Genomic DNA, 15,040 nt, shown 5'->3' with positions numbered 1-15,040 from the left:
CACTCGTGTCCCACCGCGCCCCTTCTCGCTGTGGCAGCGGGAGCACCGCCGGGGAATCAGCCTGCACACATGATCCTGCTTGCTTAAAAATATATATGTGTATGGACGTGTACATAAGCGATGCTCCGGGCTGCGCGCGTTTGCGGACTCTCCCCCCCACCTCCCCCAACCGTGAGGACCCCCCTGCTCCAATGCAGCCGTGGGTGAGAGAAGCAGCACCCGGGGAGGGGAGGGGAGAGGGGCCGAGCCAGCCCCTCGGTCCACGGCAGGAGGAGGAGATACTCTGCGCTGCAGCCCAATGGGAATAGTGGCGCTTCCCTTTCTCCCGTTTCCTTTCTCCACCCCCAGCTCGGGGCTGGGGAGGCGGGAGGCGGCGGCGCTGCAGCCCGGCCACTGGCGGGGCGCGGGGCAGCGGGAGCCCCGCTCGGCCCTTTCTCCGCCACCGCAGAAACACCTGCGGGGGGCAAGGATGCCGGGGGGAGGTTGCCCCTCTCCGCGGGAGCCGCCCCAGCCGGGAGGAGGAGGAGGAAGAGGAGAGGAAGAGAAAGGAGCAGGAGGGAAGTGGGGAAGTTGTGCTTTGCGCGCCCCGCCGAGAGCCGGAGCCATGGGCCCCGCCGGGGGGGCGCGGGCCGCCCCCTCTCTGCTGCTCTCGCTGCTGCTCGGAGCCTCGGCCCCGCTGTGGCTGCGGGCGGAGAAGCTGGGTGAGTGCGGGGGGCGGGCGGGGGGCTCCGGTGTGCACGGACCCGGGGGCAGCCCTGCGCCGGGGCGAGCGGCGGGGTGATGGGAAGGGGTGTCTCCGTCCTCGCCTCGTTGCTCTGCGGGAGCACAGCCTGAGCTGCTCTCGGGGCTGTATATAGTTGACCTGGTTAATCCTCGCCGGGTTTATCCCCGTGTCTGAGTAGCTGCGAGATTAAAGTGGTAACCGGCCTTATGGTAAATGTACACCACGGCTTTCTTGAGCTTTCATTAATTAGGACTTTTTTTTTCTTTTAAAGTCAAATGAGTGGAGAAAAAGTCTCCGGCAAGTTGCAGGCAGGAGGCGGGCAGCGGCTCCGGCCGGTTCCCCGGGCGCCCGGCTCCGGCCGCGCCTCCGCAGCCCCGGCCAGCGCCCCGGGCAGGGCGGCCGCGCTCGGCCGCCGGCAGCACCTCCGCTGCCCCAGAGCCGGGGCTGGCAGCCGCTGTCCCACAGCTGTGTCCAGGCAGGTCTGCTCTCCCACTGCCTCGCGGAGAGGGAGAAATGCCCGAGTAAGTGCCGGGACAAAGTTTCGTGGGAACCTCAAGGGGATGGATCTCGCAAGCCCTTTTGTGATACTGCAATTTACTAAAATTAGGGCCCAGGTAGTATTCTCTTTATCCTGTGTTTCCATGTGGCTCACGGTTTAGCTTCCTGTGTAAATTACAAGTGCAGCTGACCTCCTGCTGAGGAACTGCAACCTTTTGGCTGTGGCATTGCCTGGCCTGATGCATCTATTTTAGAAGTGTTCACCAGCTACTGGTAAAATACTTAACTCTGGAAATTAAGCATCATAATGAGTTTGACAACACATTCAGGCAAATAGTCCCCGTATTAATGTTCCAACTTGGCTGCAAATTCCAGAAGCCAAGTGCTGTGCATTAGCATTGCATCCAGGCAGTGGTACAAAGTACTTTGTTTGGCTGATTTATGCCTGTTTTTCCCATGACTTCCTATTAATGGAGCTTTCAGATACAGATTTCCACAGAAGGGAGAACTTGGTATGAGTTGTGTCGCCTTTCCACTTGCCAGCTACATGCCAGCTTTGCTATTCTGTCCTCAATATGTTTCCTCATTTTGAGACTCCAACTTGATATGCTCCAGGAAACACAGATGTAGCAAATTAAAAATATGTCCTCAATCCTCTCTTTTCATCAGTGGTTATTTTTGTTAGTTTCCTTTTTCACGAGGTTTGTCTCATGTGTGATGACATAAAGGAGAAAGTAATTTGGAGAGTCAGTTAGAAATAGTAAATTTGTTGGGATTTTGGGGGAGGGAGGGTTAATACAGACTGTGATGCTCAGCAGTATGAATCCCACTCCTAAATTAATTGGTAAAAGCACTTATGTAGTATTCGTGTTAAAAATGTTTCTGCTATCAAGCCAACAGCATGGAAGTACAAGTAATATTTTGCCTGGTTCTCTTTGGACCAAACTCAGATTTACAAGATAGTCTGTCCAGTGTCCAGAAAGCAGAAGAGATTTTGACCCCCGTCTTTCCTTTCTCCTCAGGGAGCAGTTATTCTGTTTGTTTGTTTATTTCCATTACCCTATAAATCAGGGGCTAAGTGTTCAGAAGTCACACCAGTGGAGAAAGAGATAAGAATAAGTAGATACAAACTTCCTGTTACACAAGCTTCTTGACTTGATGTAAAAGTTGTAATGGAGCACGAGAAGTGCCAGAGTGAACCAGGCTCAAGTTTCAGCTAATTCTGTATCTTGTCACCACTGGTGTCTCCCACCAGCTGGTTCAAAGAAAGATGTGCTGGTTTAAATGTATTGATTTTAAAATACCCATTTTTAGAAGTAAAGTAGTACATTTTTCTGGCTTCTTATGAGTTGGCTGCACAGCCTGGTTTTTTTTCATGACCAGCTTACCTTCCTCTTCAGTTATTCCTGAGAGATGCTACAGAGCAAGGATGAAACTGCTGTTACAGCTTCTGTTCTCTTACTTAAGTTTTAAATTAAGGAAAGGCCCCTTTTTTCACTGTGGCTTGGTTACTTCGTAGCATGGCTCATATCTGAGTGTGACTGGGCAGAGCCCAGGTTGCATCTCTTTTTCTGCTCTTGAGCATGTTAAGCATGTGTTGTCCGAGGACATCTATGAAACATGGAATTCTGTTGTTCATAGAATGATGATAGGAAAGGCTGAACGTTTAGGGAACTGATTTTAATTAAAACATGTTTATAGGCTTAGTAGGTCTCACCTGGGGACATATCACATCTATGACTGTCCATGAGTAATAAATAGCTTTGGGATTTATAATGAAAGGTTCTTATTTTCCCTTTTTATTCTGCTGTATGCTGATATTAACTTCTCTTGTGGTTTCAGTTGCCAGTTCTTTGATGACAACTACAAAATATAACTTGTTCCCCACCTGCCAAGCTCACCCAGCCATGCCTGACCTGGTATCTCTTTTCAAAATCTCCTTTCAGCGGTTCAAACCCCAGGCAGAAGGGAGGCAAACCTGGACACACTATCTTTGCCTTTCACCAATCTCTGTTTTATCGTCTGGTCTCATTGAGCAAGACCTTGAACCATGTAATTGTGGGCAGCAGAAATCATAGTTGAATCTGAGTCTTTCTTCTTAGAGTTTTGAGTTGTCTTCTATTACATTTCTGGCCAGTAGGACTTAAAACTGACTTGAGGGTTGTTTGGGTTTGTAGGAAGATAAAAGAGGAATGGGGATTTTACTCTACTTTTACGCCACTGCTCTTGCTGTAACTCATGTATTTTCACTTCAAATAAAGCGCAGCAATGAAACAAGTCCATGTGGGATTTGCAGCTCAGCATCCGAACATGAACTTTTTTTGCAGTATTCCTGGGTCTGTTCACTGTTGCAACCAATGCCCAGTTGGAAGAATTGATGAGTGTTAGACTTTTAAATATGTTGAGACAAGGCTGCTATTTAATGTGCCAACAGCATATGCAGTAATTATGAGAGATTATGCCTGTTCTCAGGGGCTCATGCAAAACCCATACCAAAGAATATTGGTGTGATGATGCTGATCCACTTTGCATGCCCATTTCCAGCAGTTTGAAATGCAGATAGAGATGAATCTTTCTCGTATTTCCCCACCCCCCACCCCTCCAGTTTCTGAATATAAGTGATTGGTAAATTTTCAGTTTGTTTGCATTTTGTCCTTATGTCTGCTTCCTTCCTTGGCTCCCTCTATCCTGCCTTGTGAATGCTGACTAGAATCGCTAAAGAGGGAGGCAACAGTTTTCCGGTTGCAGTTCATAAGCAATGCATGTGCCCACCACATGAACACTGCAATGTTTTCAGTCATACAGACTTTGCTATAAATAGCTCTAAGCTCTTTATATGTACTTCTCTTTAGGTTATCAGGGAACGTGTTTCAAATGAAATCAGAGACAGGGAGGCCACTGGGGCTCTCACTGATTTGGGATGGAGAAAAAGATGCCTTGGGAAACTTGTTACCTGCACATGCATGTAAGATGCATGGCTGTTGAATCATATTTCATGCAAATCATTTGTTGATTTGCATATTCAAAACACATTCATTTGTATTTATCAAACCTGTGTCACCCTTAGTCCGCTTGAGCTACATGTGTAGCACAGTAAAAACTAATTTGAAAACCCAACATTGAGGATGCTTGTGCTACTTAGAGGTGCCTAAGTACCTTCTTAAGGGCACTTTTTTAGATACCAGAAGTAGTATAGTTTTGAAAGCCCACCTGAGCTAACACAAGAAGTGTGATACTGAGTGGTGGCGAGCACTGAAGTCCTCAGCATAGACATTGCTGTAGTTTGGGGCCAGCTGTATCGTATCAGATGCTCTCCTGTGGCACGTATTCATCAACACATGGGTTTGCACCATCTGCTAAGAACAAAACAAGCCAGACAAAATCAAAATAAAATTCTTCTGACTGGATTCAGTGGAATGGTGTTCACTCCCAACTATCCGCAATAAAAAATGTTAATAGCAATGCATAAGAATTAGCACATAACTTCCCCAAAAGGTTTAATTAGTGTTACAACTGGGAGTAGGAAACTTCAAACTGGGACAATCTAATAGTGATGTTTAAATAAAAAAGGATAGTGGTTTGACTAGTTTTAAGAGTATACAGATATCTTCATTTTTGCTTTCAGAATAAATTACGAACTAATTAAACTGATTTTTGTCTGTGAAAATTATGTGAGTACTAAAGCCACATTTTTGAGGTTGGTTGGATGCTTGCACATAGAAAGGCTGCCAGTAGTTATGGTTAGGATCGTTGATCCTGTATAATTAAGCCTGGGAGCTGAGAGTATTATGAGGAGGAAACATTTTGGTCTTTCATTCCTTCTCCCTGTCTCCTCTTTTGACAGAGACAGGACTTGCCTCTCAGGGGTTTCCTTACAAGACGTGAAGGCCTAGTGTGGTGGTGGTGGGACTTTCTCATCCTCCCTGAGCAGGATTTCCAGTCCCAATGCAACCTTACTTATTATTTCCATTCCCTTGTGGGATGGAGTTGCTGTCTCATGGCAGCAGCTACCTGTGCAGCAGCTCCATGCTGCTCCTCCACATAGACAGAGGGAAGGAGGAGTGTGCCCAGGCCCTGCTATCTTTACTCATCTCCAAAGAGCTTCAGTAAAGGTGTTTTCAAGTGCCATGAAGAGGGACAAGAGAATAAATGGGTAAAGCAGAGCAGAACAAGGTGAGAAACCCAGACCCAAGATCCTACAAGACCACGATCTTAATTTTGGTAGTTAGCATTACAAATTTAGGCTCAAGCTGCTCCTGTAATTATGATAATGTTCATCAGGAATTTAGTAAAGATCTAAAATGTTGTTTCTTCCCTCAGCTGCTGCAGAAACCTTGTTTCCATCACAGCTTTAATCTGTGATGTTCAAGTTTCTGGCACTTCCACCACAAATTGTTCAATGATATTGGATTTCAGTCTAACGCTTTGACATTGAAGTCATGTTGATGTCATCTTCCAGATGTTCATGTCTACTGAATAAAAATGTTTATTTGTTTTATTTCAAATTACAAAAACACATGGGGGGTTCTGGATGTGATCCCTTATGTTATACAAAGGCCTGTGTGTCCTGTCAGAAATCAAACAAAACTTTTCTTCATGGTGTAGTAGGAGAGACCTCAAAACACTGGAAACATAGGTGGATTTCTTTGCTCATCTGAACAGAATGGCTTTGTTATGTGCCTGAGCCTTGTTGTTGCAGCTGCAGTAACTGTGCAGAAGGGAGACGTGTGGCTTCTGCCTGAAACTACTTACTTGTGTTTTGCTATGGTGCCACACCAGTTCTGTGTTAGTGCGTTGCTTTGACCTGATAGTCAGCTATGCTTTGTTTGTAAAATGAGCTGGTAACAAAGTAGTCCATTTTGCCTTCCAGGTATGAATAAATATATTTTAATCTGTAAAATAAATTCAAGCATCCTGTGGGTCCCTGTCCGCTGGGGGGCTTTGACAGCAAGGTCCATGGCTAACACCAGAGCTGTTGCCCTCCCTGTTGTCTTAGCTTGCTCTCAAAGCCAAGCGTTTGTGTTATCCCATGTTTCTTGTGGTAACACAATACAGGGGAATTGAAGTTGAAATGCCTGGGAACCACAAAGCTGAAGGCTTTAGGAAAGAATTTCAATAGATAAGCTGTAATATTAAGTATTGTGCCACATGCGATGAATACTTGGGTGGTCATGTTAGCATTTTGAGACTCAAGGAGGAGTCAGCACTTGCTGATCTATTAGTATTTTGACACAGACAGAAGAGGCATAGCTACACGTGTGGTCCTTAAAATGGGTATCTGAGAACATGCTGATTTTCAACAGTGCTAATGCTTTTGTTTTGTCAATGAATCTGCTGGTTTGTTAGATGAAATTCAGTCCCTGTGTTCTTTAGGTGGAAAGCAAAGTATCAAGATAAATTGAGCAGTTACATTGAGGTATTTGCTCTTGAGGTGAATGAAAAACTGTTCAGACCTTTCTGCTGTATCCTGTTTCAAAACTTGAGAATGTGATTGTTTGATACTACTGCTAATCAAAAAATCTAGTCAAATGAAATTAAATTACAATGTTTCGATTTAAGTGGTGTATGCAGAATGGCATGCGCTATTTTTCCAAATCTAATTTGCAAGTACCTGTTACGCAGTCTCATATTAACATGTCACAGAAGAACAGAAATGAAGCTTTGGATCATAGACAACACCACAACCAACACTATAGTACTTTTTTTTTTTAATACTTCAAGTGTCTTTCACAGCAACTATATGTAACCACTATGAACCAGAGCGATTGCAGAAATTCCTGGTTTAGAGAGTGTCTGAGTGTACCATTCTGGTTAATGTCTTGGTGATGAGTATCAGGCAGGTTGATCGCATGAGAACATTGAAAAAAGGCATTTCTTGTGTTCATTGCTCCAGGTCAGAAGTCTGGTGCAGCTTTGGCTGTATCTTCATCTTAGCTGAGTTAATTTTTGCTTCCATTTCTACTGGAGTTGTAAGGAACCACTTGGTAGATTGCAATAACCAAGGAGGAAATAGCTAGCTGCCTAGAAGTTGGGTTGACTAAGTCAAAAGGCAAACCAGAAAATTGCATCTTGCTGGTAAGTGGCAATTATTGCTTCCATCATAAAGCACTGAATTTTTTTCTTGAGATATTTCTTAATTTGTACCTTGGGGATAATAGGGGTCTGTGTAATTTGCTTTGAGAAAAGTGTTGTGTTTTCTGTTGTCCTTTCTTACTAACAAATCACATATTCCACTTAGCCACACAGACAAAAAAAGTGAATGTGTGTTTTTTCAAGTAAGCTGGGATGAGTTTGATTTCAAGAAAAAAAGACCACTCTTTGTCATCGGTAACCGTAAATCTTACTTGACTTGAATCACACTAACAAGGGAATTACAGATTAAAAAATAAGGGGGGTGGTGGTTTCATTCTATCATGTTCAGCCATTTCCTTTTACCCAGATTAAAGCTGTTTTGAAATCTTGCCTTCCCACCTGCTACTGTAACTGGAACAGCTCTGCTTCAGCCTCTCCTTACCCTGGTGTCGCTGAATTTCCTGTCCCTGTGGGTTTGTCAGTCCTTAGCACTACTGTGAATATTCCTATTCCTGTGCAACCCAATATTCGAGTCTGGCCCTGAGCTTGCAGCATATGTTTCCCACACAGTCCAAATTTGGTGCAATACTGTAAGTTAATCTCCAGTAAAGCATAGTGAAGAGAAAAACCTGGGAAGAAAACAGATGGAGAAAGTAGAGCAAACAATTTGCATATATATATGTCTCTCAGTTAAGATTAGCATTTCCTACTTCGCCTGAAAGGCCCTTAATAAAAATCCAACTGCATGTTTGCCCCAGATCAGCAGAATCTGAGGAGATGCCCTGCTGGCACAGAGTCCCCCCAGCCCAGGGTGAGCCCAGCACAGGGTGGGAGGGGGCTCCAGCTCCTGCTGTGGCCCCACATCCCTGCCACGTTGCTGGGATGCTGTGGGCAGAGGGATAGGGAAAAAACATCTGTCTGTGGGATATTTATTCCCCATAGCCTTTGTAGCACTGGAACATCACTAGGGTCCTGAGTTACTCTACATGGGTGACTGGTGGAGGGGCATGGCTATCTTCCCATTTATTTACAGTCCTTCAAGGTTCCTTCTGAGCATGCAGTTACAAGAAGTGCTTGGGAATGAACTGCTTGGTGCCTTCTCTGTACTTGAGATGTATAATGTGGACGTGTATTTAAAGTAGGCAGGTATTTGTTATAAAACAAAACATCAACTTCCCTTTTGCAGAAAGGGTACCCTGCACTTAAGATTCCTCTGAATTTTCCACACATGTGTGGCTCCGATGTCATATCTGTTTCCTGAAACACACTGACCAACAAAATGTTGAGGTTGTCCATCACAGCAGTATGCTACCTCCATAAAAGAAAAGCTTTGGCAACTATTAAATGCAGCTATGCAGGAAATAAATAAATAAATTGAAAATCACAAATCTCTTTTGTTGCAGCATTGCAGCAGTTAAAAAGGCATAGAAGTTTTCTCACACCCACAAGCTTGAGAGTGCTGTATTTAGAGTGCTGAAAAGCAAATTCCAGTGCTGAAGCTCGCTTCTCTGGAGGACTACATTTGGGTATACTGCCTAAGTCCTGGAAGCAGTGACTAAACCATACTTATTTTTGACATGTACTCCGGTACTGTCTGTCTTTCACAGATTGTGATGGAACCAGATAGTGATCCTGAAAAGCAAAGCCAAACCTAGTTTGCTACTATTTGTGTATTTAATAGAAGCAAAGCAAGAAAAACGTATGATGCTATTTACATTTTTGTGTAAACCTTGTCCCTTACATGTTGCAGGATCTTGTTCTTTACAGAATGCAGCAACTTCTTAATGTCTGTGTTCTCATAAATAATTCATAGGAAAGGGACTACCAGGCTGTAGCTGCCAGTTCTCTCCTTTTGGCAACTGTGATTTCTACAGGAATCTGAATTGTCTTGTCACTGAGGTCTCATGCATAAATGTAGCCAGGTAGCATTAGGTTGCATCCTGACACAAGTCCCTAAGATGTATATACAGACGAGATGGTTGCTCTCCAGAAAGTTATTTGATTAAGCAGCAAAATGAATTAAGCCTTTATGGATACAGTGAAACGGGAAGAGTTTCAGTGTGTCGTTTCTGGCTTTTTTTTTTTTTTTTTTGACATTTTAGCAGCTAAATAAATAGAATCTCAGATCTTACTAAGTTTTTGTCTTTGCAAACTTCTGCAAAGGCGGAGGCTTCTGGGGTAGTAAAGGCTGCCCAGGTTGTTTGTGGCAATCCTGCAAAGTCGCTTCTGTGTAGGTCAGCCCAGCTGAAATGATTTCCCTGACTACTGGCATATGACTGTGCCTGCAATTGCTAAAAAACCTCTTCAACTTTGAAAAATGGGAGTACGGATGTAAGCTACTTTGCTAGATAAGACACTTGGAATGGTTGTCAGGGACTTTTTTCTATACCTGATGACGGCGATCAAAGTGATTACCAAAATAGCTTCTTGCATGTTTGAAGTGGAGCATCTCTTGAGGTTGGCTGCAGGGGACACTCCAAGGAAAGCGGGCGCCCAGCCGCAGCCTGACCGGCAGGGGGTTGGGAATTTGTGATCTATGGAACCACTGTGGAACCAATTGGAGATCATTTGCTGCTTTCTCATTCCTCCTTCAAGAGGGACGTTACAGTAAATAATGTCTGTGAAGAGGAGGGAAAAACACACTGTGGTTTGTTTGACCTCCTTCTCCTTTTGCATCCCTTTGAAGTTGGTAAGTAAATAATTTGGGCAATGAAATCAGCACTCCACAATGTTCCTTTGTTTCTTCTGCTGCTTTACCTTCCCTTCCTGCTCTCGGCCCTCCTTCCAGCCACTGCTTGGTTAGCTTGGGCAGCAAAATGGGTGTCCTGAGGAACTGCTGCAGCACAGGAATTAGAATATTTCCTGGGAACCTAATGGAGTCAAGCAAACGAAAATGCAATTCAAAGAAAAAGTTTGCATGCTGTTTATTTTTCCTGCAAAGTGGGGCACCTCCTCCCTTGAAAAAGTATTAATACTAGTTTAAAGGCCATGAAAGATTGCAGTCACTGTTTTTTTCAGATGGTTATAGACTTGCCTTCATTCTCAGTGGTTTCTTTCAGTATTTGAAGATAGTTTCTGCTGTATTCACAAGACATTGTGATGAATGTAAGGCTGGACTGCTGGGGGGAAAAAAGAAAAAAAGAAAAGAAAAGGAAAAAAACCCTTCTGTGGATTTACATACTTCTGTAGATGCAGGGCTCAGCCAGCTGCTCAGCTGGTGTAAATGGCATCTGCCCTGAAATTCGTGGCTTGTGCAATCCCCAACTGCGTGGCCACCCCCACCCCTGCTACCCCCCATGACACCTGCAGCTCTGGACCCCAGTGCCACCAGGGAAGATGACTGGGGGTACTCGCCTACCCAGCAATGCGTCAGACCCATGATGTTGCCCTTTGGTTTTGTTACCTGCTTGAGCCCACTGCCAGGAAAAGCACAGAGGTCTGACATCTTCATCGTTCTCTGGAGAAGTGACAGGTTTAGGTTATGGTTGTATGGTGGGCTCTCTCTTCTGTTATAATGGCACAGTAAAGAGCTGATGCTCTTGACCCAGGTTTGGCAGTGGAGAGGTTAGAGATGAAACACTTAACTATGGATTTTACTCCATCACCTCAGAAAGCAGTGAAGGTACAAACCTGTTTGTGTTTGCAGTGTGCACGATTCTGTTAGTGATGGACATTAGAGTAGCTGTATGAAAACCTGATGTTGTCAGGCCACACCAATGGATTTGGATGGCATCTGGCAAAATATCTTGTTTTTTTTCCTGGTCTTTTCTCCTATCCCACGTAAGCAGGGAGGGCACAGGTATGACTGGAAGGAGTTGATTTCTTTCTTAGATGCTTATCTTTTCTTATGCATAACTCAGATCTTCTTTCAACACAGGCCCAGAATTCCTTCTTAACTCAGTTATTACTGTATCTTTTAATAAGCTGGAGTTATTACTTCAGGGAGAGCAATGTGGAAGACAAGACTAATCTCATTTCTCCTCATGGGGCTTCTCATCAGAGCTTGCAAAGCAGTATCCTTGACTCAGTGGCGTTCACTTCACTTTGGCTGTATCCATTTGCAGATGTAGCTCTTCAGAAAACACTGATTTTTGGCTGAATCCAAAATTTAGGTATGCAAACTTAGTTTTCTGCTCTCTCCTCTAAAGCGAAGAAGAAGTGGGAAGGAAGGACAGGCCAGCAGCCCCCCTCTGGCTCTGCTCCCTAGCCTTCATGAAGGGTAAGGGGAGCACACCTTGTCTCGAGAACCGGCATGAAGGTGGGCATGCAAAGGGATGTCAGACTGGGAGAGGAGACAGAGAGGGAAATAAGGTTGCTTTACGTGCCTTTGTCCTGGTGGGAAGAGATTGGCAGCCAAGGGGCAGCAGGTAGCAGCAGTCTGTAGGCAGAGAGCCTGAGAGAGAAATGCTGGTGCCTGACAGGGTGGAAGAGGGCAGGAAGCCACTGGCTGTGTGTGTGAGCACGCCTAGGTATAACACGTATTTAGCGCTGGAGTGAGTCCAAGTCAGTTATTAATTGCTTTGTGAGGGTGAATCAGAAGGATGAAAAAGGCAGCTGTTTGCTGCCAGGATACTGTAGCAATGCTTTTGAAAGCGCACTTTGATACCATGCTGTGTAACCATTTTGTAGTTGGCGGCATAAATATGTTCTGTGAAAGGTGTAGCCCGTGGAAACCTCTTCCCTAACTCGGGGGCAATGTGCTGAGTGGTTGGATAAAGGCACTGCGCATATCCACTTGTGTGTGTAAGCAGGGGGTAGAAAAGCCCGGGGAGCAAAGGAGTGAGAGGAGAGGCCAGGGTATGGCTTGTGCACTGGGCTTGGGAAGCAATGGGAGGAGACAGCCTAGCCAGGAGATTTTGGGTGGCAGGAGGGTACCTGAAGGAACCAGGTCTATAACTCTGCTGCTTCTGAAACCACCACTGTTTTCCTAAAGCTACAGTATCTGTCAGGGCGGTGGCAAGGGCAGTTCATGGTGTGGGGTGGAGCTTTTCTGTGGGCATCAGTTTCACCACCTACATCCTTACTGGGCAGGGTAGATCCCTCCTTCCCATGAGCCAGCAGCTATGATCAGACCCAGCCCAGATGCATCTGTTTAGAGATACTCCTCCACCTTGTCCTATGTGTGTTCAGAATGCATGTATCTGAGGATGGGAAATGGTACTACCTGCCAGCCACCTGGTACCTCCTCCTGTCCTCTCCACAGGGACATGCACTAGTGTCTTCTAGCTGGGTCCCAGGTTTGGTTTTACATGCATGCACTGTGTGAGTGTGGGCAAGGTGCAAGCAGTGTGCCTGCCGCCACAGGAGAAGGTGTTGGTCGTGGTTAGCACTTCTTGGGGAGTTATCTCCATTGTCTGCCATAGGAGACTATTTTTATCTGTGGTAAACAGCCTTAATTCCAGCACTGTGTGATCTTTGGTGCAACATGCGCATAAGCCAACAGGCAGGCGCCCACGATCCAGAAACCACGATCTTGATTCAAATGCCCATGGGAATCCAGTTTACAAAGCATGTTTGATGTGCTTGTAGTAACTCCTGGTGCTGAGGAGACATTTTATTAAATCTAAGCATGTTTAGACTTTCTGGCTGCTGAATACCTTGTGCTCAAATATTTTGCTTTGCTCCCGTCCAGTGAGAAGTGATGAAACCTGGATGTCTGAGGCAAGGCTGCCAGCTTCTAGCCAAACGGGGTGATAGAAAGCAGTTCTCAGAAGTAATGTTAAGTGAAAACGTAGTGTTAGCAAGGAATTCTGTGTCAAACTGACTGGTTGAATACATGTATTTCCAGCCAGAAGAGCAGTACCTATAGAAAAGGCTGCAACATCAGGTATTTAAACCGTGGTTTTCATAAGGACAATCCATTGTGTTTTAAACTCAATGTGTTTGATGTTTGGGCAATACATTTGTACTGAAAATCAAAATCTCGTGGAAAATAATGATAAGAACAAAACTAATGGTTGTACTGTTCACATTTTTCATTTGAAAATGTGAACAGAGATACATTTTGAATTCCTTACAATTTGCCTCCATGTCTGAGCTCTTGGTATACAGTGGGGTGAAATTTGTAAGTTTTTTGTGAATTTAGTCATTAAATCTTTAATCATTCTATTAATTAATTAATTCTTTACTGTGAGCATGGTGAGGCACTGGAACAGGTTGCCCAGAGAAGCTGTGGATACTCCATCCCTGGAGTGTTCAAGGCCAGGTTGGATGTGGCTTTGAGCAACCTGTTCTAGTGGAAGGCGTCCCTGCCCATAGCAAGGGGGGTTGGAACTACATGATCTTTAAGGTCCCTTCCAACCCAAACCATTCTATGATTCTATAAAATCTTTCTTTGAACGAATTATCAGATCCTGAGTTTTATTCTACCTTCCCTCTATACCTTCAGACTCCTTCCCTAGGGTGCATTTTCTAGCAAATTTCAGTGTAAGATTTACTTTGCTCTGGCAATCTTGCTGAAAAACTCAAAAATTAGAGTTGCGGTCAGACTTCTCTGTAAGAAGAAATAGTTACTAGGACTTTGTCTGACTTTTTGGACGTTTTTTCAGTTCTTGTGGCGAACAAGCTTTTGTCATGACCATTTCCTTTGAGGCAGGCAGACAGACAGAAGAAGAGGCAGCGAGGGACACTGCAGGTGTAGGATGATGCTGTGCTTCATTCTCATCATCCGGAGTGTTTGAATGACCACGCTCCGCCAGTGAAAAGTAAAAAAATAGCATTTGTGCCTTCTTAGCTCAAAAGATGTTCTGGTGTTAATAGGTTCCAACACTGACTCAGAGGCAGGTTTTTAGGAAAGGAGTTTCGCTGGGAACACGACCTCATGTAACCTCGACAGAGGAGGATAGCAGGCTGAGGTCTCTGGAGCACAGTTTTGCCAATTTACTTTCTGCAGAAATATAATGCTCTGTGACCTGGACAGTTGTCAGGGTCCTACCATGATAGTGATGTCCTTTTTTGAGGTGTTTTGTACCACAAAGGATCCTTGGGTTTGTACCGAGGTGACACAGGCCAGAACACAGCCCAGCAAGATGAAGACTATGTGAACACTAGACTTTTCATTTTAGGGTGTTCATCCCCATGACATTTGGTTGTGGTTGTGTAACTTTTCCCTTTGTTTTCCCTTTTCCAATAAGGATAAGTTGCAAACCGAGCTCCAGTTACTTCATTTTCATCAGCCCAGCTAAAGTAAATACTTACAGTTAGAAACATGCAGTTTAAATTAAAGGTCATGAGCAGCTATTTTTCACTACATGGTAGTTGCCTACACAGGCAGGAAGGTTGTCCTGTGTCATGCTGGAAGCAATCTGGTTTTACACTACCTGGACCTCTGTGACCCCTCCCTGGATTCAGAAGGTTGATAGCTCATATACTGTATTGCTCCTTATATTCTTATTCCTGCTGCAGAAAGTTTCCATTAAAAGATGATTTGATCAAGAGACCAGTTTGCCATTCATCTTGAGTATTTTCCTGTGCATTCTGAAATCAATACACTGGATAAAAAGCTTGGACAACAGATGTTTTTTAAAGCATGTGAACAAGGAGATCTGAAAAAATGTATTTAATATGTTTTATGGTGATATGATTTTGGATCTATGTCTCTTGTTCACCTCTATTCCAAGCATGAACCTGCAATAAAATTAAATAGGAGTCAACAAAGCTAGTAATAATGCTAAAGCTTCAAAATAAATGCTGTTGTTTGTGAAAAAGCAGTTGAGTGATTTGGATGAAATGGCAGTGTAATTATAT

General features: G+C 44.4%; 1 protein-coding gene across 1 annotated transcript in view; it reads left to right on the top strand.

The window, feature by feature from the left end:
• Positions 1-342: 342 nt before the first annotated feature.
• Positions 343-15,040, top strand: part of DCBLD1 (discoidin, CUB and LCCL domain containing 1) — a 47,475-nt gene continuing 32,777 nt past the window's right edge. The window contains exon 1 of the mRNA XM_030489702.1: positions 343-701. Coding sequence (XP_030345562.1) covers positions 470-701 — 232 coding nt within the window. The 5' untranslated portion in view covers positions 343-469. The remainder of the gene's footprint in view (positions 702-15,040) is intronic.

The sequence above is a fragment of the Strigops habroptila genome, chromosome 6, assembly GCF_004027225.2.
Source record: "Strigops habroptila isolate Jane chromosome 6, bStrHab1.2.pri, whole genome shotgun sequence".
Taxonomy (NCBI): Eukaryota; Metazoa; Chordata; class Aves; order Psittaciformes; family Psittacidae; genus Strigops; species Strigops habroptila.
The sequence above is the reverse complement of the archived record's forward strand: the minus strand, read 5'-3'. Positions and strand labels throughout refer to the sequence as shown.